We start from the raw sequence: 10000 nt of genomic DNA on the forward strand, positions 1-10000 counted from the left end.
CAGTCCACACACATCCTCCAGGAGCCATCCTTCTTTGGGACAAGTAGAACAGGCACTGCACAGGGACTGAGACTCTCTCTGATGTATCCCTTCTCAAGCAGGTCGTTGATCTGTTTCTCCAGCTCCTTGGTTTCGACCGGATTGGTGCGGTACGCTGGTCGGTTCGGAAGAGATGCGCCCGGGACAAGATCAATCTGATGCTCAATGCCTCTTACTGGTGGCAATCCTTTTGGATTTTCTTCTGGAAACACATCAGAATAATCCTGCAAGATACCTAAAAATTCACTCGGAATCTCCGGTGCAAGGTCAGAAGAAGATGAGGCCAAAAGAGACTCTTTATAAACAAGTAAGAGAAATGGCTTTTGAGAGCAAAGAGACTTCCTTACCTGACTTTCTTTGACAAAGAAGTTGGAGTTTCTGGTACTTGTCTCAGGTTTATCAGCCTTAGAGTCTTGGTCTCGGTTCTTCCTAAGTTGGACCTGGTCTAGATGGACTTCCGAAGGTGACAAAGGCACCAAAGTGATCTTCTTTCCTTTGTGATCAAACGAGTGCCTGTTTGTGAAGCCATCATGTACTGCCTTCTTGTCAAATTGCCAAGGTCGGCCCAAGAGAACATGGCAAGCATCCATGGGAAGCACATTACACACAACCTCATCCTCATATCGGCCAATGGAGAGTGGAACTGTAACTTGCTCCTTCACATACTGTTCTCCAGCCTCATTAAGCCACTCTAACCTGAAAGGACGAGAAAGAGGTCGAGTAACAAGCCCAAGTTTCTTTACAAGAGTGTCACTGGCCACATTAGTGCAACTGCCTCCATCAATAATCAAAGAACAAACTTTATCAGAAATGAGACATCTAGAGTGAAAGAGATTCTCCCTTTGTTCTTTTTCATTGGATTTGGGTTGGACACTCAAGGTACGCCTAGTAACCAGTAGGGAACCTTGGCTTGGCTCATCAAGAACATCCTCATCATAGATCGGACCAGGGCTCTCCACAAAGGTCGAGCAAAACTCATCAATCACGCCAACGGCCTCCTCATCAAAGATGGGATCAAATGTGTCGTCCAAAGTCTTTCTAGCAACAAGAAGGGGGCCATGAACTGGGAAGTCAAGTGCTTCTTCCTCATCATCAGTATCATAAACTGGTCCGAGATCCTCCTTGTCTTCTTCAGATTCAACTTCTCCATTCTCCAAGAGCACCATCACCTTTTGGTTTGGACATCGGTTGGCATAGTGGCCAAGGCCTTGACACTTGAAGCACCTGATGTCTCTTGCACGGCTAGGATTCTCAACTGCTTTTCCTTTGTCAAAACGAGCAGGGACATCAGTCTTAAAAGCATTATTTGTTGTGGAAGAAGACTTACCCTTGTCTTGATAGTTTGGCTTTGAAGCAAAGGTTGGTTTTGAAGCAAAGGTCGGTTTGGAGAGACCTTTTCTCTTGAGTTGTTGTTCAATCAGCACGGCCTTGTGTAGCATCTGTTCCATGCTGTCATAGTCTTCCAGCTCCATGCGGTCTTGTATGTCCCGGTTGAGCCCGGTGAGAAACCTAGCCATGGTGGCGTCTAAGGGCTCGTCTACATCAGCCTTGATCATCAAGGTCTCCATCTCCTGGTGGTAGTCCTCAACTGACTTAGAACCTTGAAGCAAACGCCTGAGTTTATGGTGTAGATCTCTGTGGTAATGGTCGGGAACAAAGCGTCTCCGCATCAGCATGGAAAGCTCATCCCATGTAACAACTGGCGCCACACCTGCTCTTCTCCTGCTAGTCACAACTTGATCATACCAGTTAATAGCATAGCCAGTAAACTCAGCAGCAGCAAGTCTAACCTTTTTAATATCAGAAAAGTTTTGACAATCAAAAACAAGTTCAATCTTTCTTTCCCATTCAAGAAATGCATCCGGATCATTCTTGCCATTAAAACTTGGAATTTTCAATTTCAAACCACCCAATCCATTATCAGTTCTTTCATTTCTACCAAATGGATTGACATCACCTTGGTTTTGTTGTCTAGGAGCTCTCCTTGGTCGGTTGATGGACTGATCATCATCATAGGACTCATCTCGGATCTCAAGGTCGGACCGGCTGTGTCTCCTTGGGCGGTCACGCCTGGTTCTGGTTTGGGACTGAGCTGGTCGGCCCTGAAGTTCATCCAGCCTAAGATGGATCGCCTCCAAACCTGTATTCAACAAGTTAGACATAGAATCATTGAGAGCTCGCATTTGCAAGTTAGATAATCCAGCAAAAGAATTTCCGGGTCTGCTTCTTTCTTCTTCACTGCCCATGGTTTCCTGAAAACTTAAACAAGGCAAAGTTAGAGTAAAAAGCCTCACACTCTCAGGTGTTTATCTCACCCACACACGTGTTTCACTCGAGTTTTTGGTAATCACACAAGAGAGTTCCTCCCAAAGTTCTAAGAGAGCAAACAAGATCACCCAATGAGGAAATCCAAGTGAACACAAATGAGTAAGAGAGAGAGATAAGAGATTTCAGAGGGGAACCCGCCTTAACCACCTCAAAGGCCGGATTTCTCTTCGGCCAGCAGGCTTTCTCTTCCACCACCTCACCACAAACAATCAAACCCTGATTCCTTTCAGTTTTTTTTTTTTTTTTAGTATATGGGTAATCTTTTCAATGTTATAAACTAAAGAGAATGTGGAGAGTGATTTGTGAGGAATGTTGTGTGTATTTCTCATTAGCCAACACCACAATATATAGTGGTTTGATACAAGGGTTTACAAATGCTTTACAAGGAATAAAATCTACACATTGATTACATTGACTACATTGATGTCATAGAGAAGACTTGGTCAAGGTGATGACTCCAAGGTTGACTGAGTCTTCTGATCTCGGTCCGGTTTGTAGATGAACCGATGTAGACCGGATGTAAACCTCCTTGCACTTCCTCTTGTACTTGTTGGACTTGTCTAGTACTTGGTTAAGTACTTGGTTATGGTCCATCCACATAATGGATATTATAACACTCCCCCTTGGATGCCATAACCATATGAGTTCATAATATGCTTAATGTTGCCTCATTAAAACCTTACTAGGAAAACCCATTGGGATAAAACCATAGTTAAGGAAAAAGAGTACAACACATACTACTCCCCCTCATTTGAACATCACTTGCTGAATAGATGTTCATGGATTCTTACTTGAACAATCTTGTATTGTTCGGACATATCATGTCTCTCAGAATCCTGATGGTACTTTAGAAAATGTACCACTTTGATATCGACCACTTTAGTACTTTAGATAAAATGTACTATTTTATACTCTGGTCGTTTGATTATGGTCCTTGACCAAATCACTTTTATATGCCTTTCCATAATATTGGCTGGCTAGTACTTTAGATCCTTTATATAATATGGATCATCATTATATCAAGTATGAGCTACTTAGCTCTTTAGGACTTATGGACATGCCTTAGCTTTATGAGTATAATATTATTTGCCATAGGCAATTTATACATAGGTCATGTCTGTTAGATCATGATCCTTATATCCATAGTTTATCTATGATCGATCTAAGACATTTTGCAGTCTTAGTGTGCCGGCAATTCGTACACATATATATATGGACGATTGGACTGATCTAGGCCGGACACGGTCATGACATAGAATTGATCTAATTGATCCTCAAATTTATGTCTAATGACATCCATGATCTACAGCTTTATCATGGACCAAATCTTATAATATGGTCGGACCCGTTTGGTCGCATATGGACACATAATGCGGTCCTACACCTTTTGTTCAAAAGATGAACTTTGATCTTATAGCTTATCTTATGATAGCTTATTCATTCATACCACAGCTTGGTTGGTTCATGCTGAGAATTTTGACCAACCATAAGTATTACCAAAATTTGGCTAATTTGTGGTGATGGTCTATAACCTTTCTAAGGTTTGATGAATAACCATTTAACCTATCTTAGGCTGGTTAGTATAACACAAGGATTTTAAAATTCCTCTATGGACTGATTTGAATTGTTCTTATAGAACCTTTTTATTTGCTTACATGTAGCAATTTAATTCAGTCCATGGACAGCTTTAGGAAAATGCTGTTCATGAGAACTTCTTTTCTCATCTTATGATTCTGAGCTCAGTATATTTTGGTAAACCTTTTAGGTACCAATAATATTATTATCATCCAGTGAGTCATATATAACATACTACATCTTTTGAATTTCTTCCAGACATTATATGTAGTGACATATGTAGTATTATCCACCACTTTGGATTATATAGACCTCCCTTGGTCTGTCTCACGATTTTATCCTTCTTTCAGGATTTATCTATTCACTGGGCATCATATGGCGTTTACATATTCATGGCCAATTCAATACGCCTTTATCTGTCACTTTTAGAAACCCCACGTTTCTTTCTTTCTTTATTCATTATTATGAGTACTCTTGCGTGGGTTCATGATCCTCGATTCATTATTCATGTGCTACATATTCGCGCTTTTTCTATGAATGTATTGTGTCGACACATTTATATATATATGGTTTCCTTCCATTTCCAGACATCAAATAATTAATTGAGATCTCATCATAGTCAATGGGTATGCCCTCGGTACCAAGAGGCTCAGCGTCCCGAACCACATTAGTAGGCACCTCAGCCATAGCCATCCCGGGCTTGTCTGGAAAATATATGACCTCGGTTTCTTTTTGCACCTTTCTTTAATTTCCGAGGTCTTTTTTTTGGAACATATATTGGTCTTATATTAGACTCTGTAGCAACTTGGTTGTGTCTTTAAGACATCAAAACCGTGTGGTGCTAAGCTGGGATGACATAGTCATTCTTTCTCGGGTCAATGTGTCTGGCATTTTATTTTGCTATCATTGTAGCATATGGACGTCTATAAATCTTTCTCTAGTCCGAGGATCTTTGCCAAGACAATGATGGTTGATACCATTCTTTACCAGCTTACTACTTCTCCTTTCAAATGTTGGATATTGGGATTCATAAACTCTATGTAATCCTTGGGATTTCATAAACTCTATGTAATCCTTGTTCCTTGGCCTATGATTAAATCACCCATTTTGGCTCAAGGTTTCTTTTAAACTTATGGAGAAAGTATATTCATAATATATATCCAACATATATATTCCCAATCCTCCTTATGAGATTCTAAGATAACTTGATCTTAGATGGCACATATATTTGTGGTGGATTTATTCATAATATCTTAATATGATATATGTCTGGACTCATGACCCGTATTAGTCTGAGGTGGGAATATTTATTATCACTTATATGGCCTGATATAATATCTATGGCCTGATGCAAGTTAATCTTTTATAACTCATGATGTCCCCAAGCATATGGACTTTTAGATTTTGAACCTTATAGGTAATGGTCATAATATGATAAATTCAACCAATATGAAATATGGTTGTGGACCATGTTTCACGAATTTTAGTATGGTCATGTATCATGGGATTTTACCTCTCCCCCTCATGAACATACTCTAATTCGTAGTGCTTGGGACAATAAATTCCCTTGTGCATAGATATAAATTGCACAAACGTGAGATCTTATGGGATAGCTTTTGTGCCCTTTTAAATCTCTGCATCATAATTCAGATGGCTAAGTATGGAAATGCCATCTAAGTGATAATTTTCGTGGGTCAATCAAACATGATTATGATTGCCCTGGCTATTTGCCTATTATCATATTGATCATTAGATCAATAGAGAATGTAGTCTCGACCACTTAGGCGATTTTAATTTAGGTACTCTTTTCCCTTTTGCCCATTGTTGGAAACCATATTTTCTTCTTAATTCAATGGGTCTTATAGGGTGAATATAATGCCTTTTAGGCAATGCCTTGGTCGGACTTCTTTTCCTTTCTTTCAAGGAATGTCCAGTTGAGTTCAAGAGTATATTATGCATCATAATAGAGCCTAGATGGCCGAGCATGTCGTGCCATATGTTAAAGGCTTCTCTGAACTCTTTGGAAAGTGATTTGGGGTATTAACCCACAATCATATTTATCTTGGCTCAAAGAAGGCCTATAGATATAGTAGGCATAGTCTCTAGGACTTTCCTTTGGCCTTGGGCATTTTCATAAATCATAAGGAATTCTTTCTTTCCTTTGCCCATAGTTTCAATATGTAGACTATTCATATGAATGTCTTTGAAACTTTGATAAATTCCACTTTGATTTATGTGGAATGTAATGCATCAGAGATTTTTAGATGTGTGCTTTTAAGCATCATGAGGTTGGACTAGCCATGACCTTGAATAAAATATCTTTTGTCTCTTAATGTAATGTGGCTTGGTCCACTATAGAGAACAAAGACAAAGTAAAATGATCTCGAAATCTAATTGGCCTTTTTAAGGCAATATGAAGTCTCGTATTCAAGCTGATCATCATTCTTATGGTCGAAATTATTCGCACCATCTAGATGGACCCAATGGGTCATAGGGTTTTTCCCTTTATGCTCTCCTGGTAGAGTTCAATAAGGTGTTTGGGAGTTTTACATCGGTTGGCCCAATGATTATTCATCCCACACTGATGGCAAGCAGATTTGGTCGAGGCCTGGGTTTTTAAAATCGGACTTATTCCCACGGACTTATACCCACGGCTAGGTTGATAACCTTGGCCTCGGCCTCGACTATGGAGTGACTGTGGGTGATATCCACGCACACCCTTGCCATCTTCCATGGCCTTTCACATGGCCATGGTTTGACTCTTTCATTTGGCTCTGTGGCCGTATGTGCCTTAGGCAATGCCTTAAAATCCAGGAGGCCTCATCTCACTATTCCTCATGAGTAACTCATTGTTTTGCTTAGCAAGCAACAAACAAGAGATTAAATTTGCATATGTGGAGGAACCCATTTCTCGGTATTATTGCTGAAGCAAAGCATTGCTTGTGGAATGTAGAGAATTTCTTCTCTAACATGTCAGCATATGTGATAGTCTCTCCACACAGTTTCAACTTTGAGACTATCATGAATAGAGCCGAGTTATACTCATCCACAGACTTATAGTCTTGGATCTTTAGGTCCCTCAAATCATATAGGGCCTTTGGTAATAGCACCGTACTATGGTGATCATATTTGGATTTCAGTTCTATCCAAAGGTCCAGAGGATTCTCAATAGTGAGATATTGATCATTGAGACTTTCAGTAAGGTGATGGCGTATGATTAAGAAAATCGCCTTGTATCTATCTCAAAAGTGAGAAATTTAGATACAGTCACCAAGATTTAGATTTCAAGATGATTTTCAACATCTGAATATTTAACATTGCTTTCAAGCATCAAGAATTTATGCAAGCAAATGTATATGATTTTCAATAATGCTTCCCCCCAAATCATATAATATATTTGCTTTAAGCATTCTAGTATGACAATGATCAATTGATCACTGCATCTAGTGATCCTTTTAATTATAATTCATATTTGGATTGATTATATATATGTATATAATTTCATATAGGGTTTCCAAGCCCTTTAGAATTTTGAATAAGGATCAATCATTAAAATGGGATCAAGCAGGATCACAATGGTCGAATGATAAATGCATGGCTCAAGAACTAATCGGATGTTCTGTCCTAAGCATTGGACCAAAATAATATAAATGTGATTCTTAATGCATGAGGATACTTGATTTACAAAGATCATAAAATGAAACTAAAACCAAGGGATATTTGGTTTTCAAAGATCATAAAATAATAACCGATTCCTTCCCCCCTTTACCGGGTAAACCAAGACAAGAAAATTAATAATTTTCAGGAAATGACTAAACCAAATTCAATTAGATTTTCAATCAATTGGTTTCAAAGCTGGTTATATTTTAATAAAGACAATCATGCTTAGTTCTTAATAAAACTATATGACAAGAAGATGCATGGAAATGATCAGTTCATGATATGGGAATGATCTAACAATTTACTTATCCATGTTTGATCGGTTTAAACAGGTTTATAATTTCAATCAAAGCAAACATGCTAAAATGAAAACCGATTTGGTCTAATTATATGCAAGCAGTGTGAACCATTTAGATGCAAGCAATAAGAACCATTTTAATTTATATGAACTATTATCAGGATTGTCAATGATATGCAAACATAAAATCAGTCTTAGCAATATGACAATTATGCATGGTCAGATTTTAAACAATATGACAATTGCATTCAAAGTTGGTTCAAGATGATTCAAGATGATTCAAAATTTTACTAAACTGATGCTATCAAGTATGCAACAAGATTACTATATAATTTAATCATCAATTTCAAGCATGGTAAAAGATCAAGATTAACTATCAACCTATATGATCAATATTCAACATGATATGAAATCTATTCAAGGTTGGTTCAATTATTTAGCTATCAACCTATATGATCAAATGATTTCATGCATATTTATTCTATCTTATGACATATCAATTTAAAATCAAGACTATATGCTATAAAACTTTTATAAACATTTTCAGTCAAAGATAAGCAAGCATTAAAATCAAATATGCATTTATAAAAATCAAGCAAAGCAAGCAATGACAGTCAAAGATATGCAATGAATTGGTTTTAATTTCGATTTTTATTTTGGTTGACTGAATTTTGGGAGATCTGGCCGAAAGTGACACAGAAAGGGATTCATGGATTTTTGTTTTGGCCAGATTATACATTCATGTTTATCACATCTGGTAAATTGGCCAAAGCATCCATAGGTTTAAGCTATCTCAAATAGTTTATGGTTCATAAGTTTTTTTAAACAAGATTCATATAGATCTTTAGGTATTTTAATCTGTTTTTGAGATACTTAGAACCTTTAGAGAATTATAACTTTTATGGATTCAAAATAATTCAGAATCAAGTTTCTTATGGATCAATGGATCATAGAAACAAGATTAATATTATGGATTCATATAGATCCTTAGATTTCTTTTCATATATAATGGTGTTCTTAGATTTTATGGATAGATTAGTTTACCATTTTACACCACAAGAATCTGAATGGACCACCATGAGAAAGAGCTGATCCACAGATGAGCTGGTTGATAGAGAGGTGGAGGAGCTGGCCGGAAAACCATCAGTCGGCGGTGCGGAGTGTTTATGCGATTGACGACGCGTCAGAGATCAGATCGACAAGCCGTCTTCGGCAACGGATTCTTCTCGTCTTGGGCTTCAGATTGATAGGTGGATCGTCTTCTGGCTCCACAAGGTTTGAGAGATACGGCGGTTTAAAGTTGCGCCTGAATATAGGATTTTCTGGCCGGAAAAGATGGCCGGAAAGAGAGCTCAGGTGGAGAGAGACTTCTCAGGTGGAGAGCACATTCGTGCTGATAACGTGTTATAAACTAAAGAGAATGTGGAGAGTGATTTGTGAGGAATGTTGTGTATTCTCATTAGCCAACACCACAATTATATAGTGGTTTGACAAGGGTTTACAAATGCTTTACAAGGAATAAAATCTACACATTGATTACATTGACTACATTGATGTCATAGAGAAGACTTGGTCAAGGTGATAATCCAAGGTTGACTGAGTCTTCTGATCTCGGTCCGGTTTGTAGATGAACCGATGTAGACCGGATGTAAACCTCCTTGCACTTCCTCTTGTACTTGTTGGACTTGTCTAGTACTTGGTTAAGTACTTGGTTATGGTCCATCCACATAATGGATATTATAACAAGATTTTTTTTTTTTTTTTTGCCTTCACGGACGTTCACGACAGTCTACGGGGTATTTTCACACCCTGACTGTCCCATCAGTACACCCAGCCGTGGGTGATCAGTGGGTGATCAGTACATGAGATTTTTTTTTTTTTTGCCTTCACGGACGTTCACGACAGTCTACGGGGTATTTTCACAACCTGACTGTCCCATCAGTACACCCAGCCGTGGGTGATCAGTGGGTGATCAGTACATGAGATTTTTTTTTTTTTTTTTTGCCTTCACGGACGTTCACGACAGTCTGCGGAGTATTTTCACACCCTGACTGTCCCATCAGTACACCCAGCCGTGGGTGATCAGTGGGTGATCAGTAC

At 38.5% G+C, this 10000-nt stretch overlaps 1 protein-coding gene across 1 annotated transcript; it reads right to left on the reverse strand.

Moving 5' to 3' along the window:
- Window positions 1–386: 386 nt before the first annotated feature.
- LOC130501818 (uncharacterized) lies at window positions 387–2285 on the reverse strand (the record flags this gene model as incomplete). Its single annotated transcript, XM_056996641.1, has 1 exon — window positions 387–2285. A coding segment is annotated over exon 1 (1899 nt), but the record flags the coding sequence as incomplete, so codon positions are not given.
- Window positions 2286–10000: the final 7715 nt, after the last annotated feature.

Source organism: Raphanus sativus, unplaced genomic scaffold (assembly GCF_000801105.2).
Source record: "Raphanus sativus cultivar WK10039 unplaced genomic scaffold, ASM80110v3 Scaffold0298, whole genome shotgun sequence".
Classification (NCBI taxonomy): domain Eukaryota; kingdom Viridiplantae; phylum Streptophyta; class Magnoliopsida; order Brassicales; family Brassicaceae; genus Raphanus; species Raphanus sativus.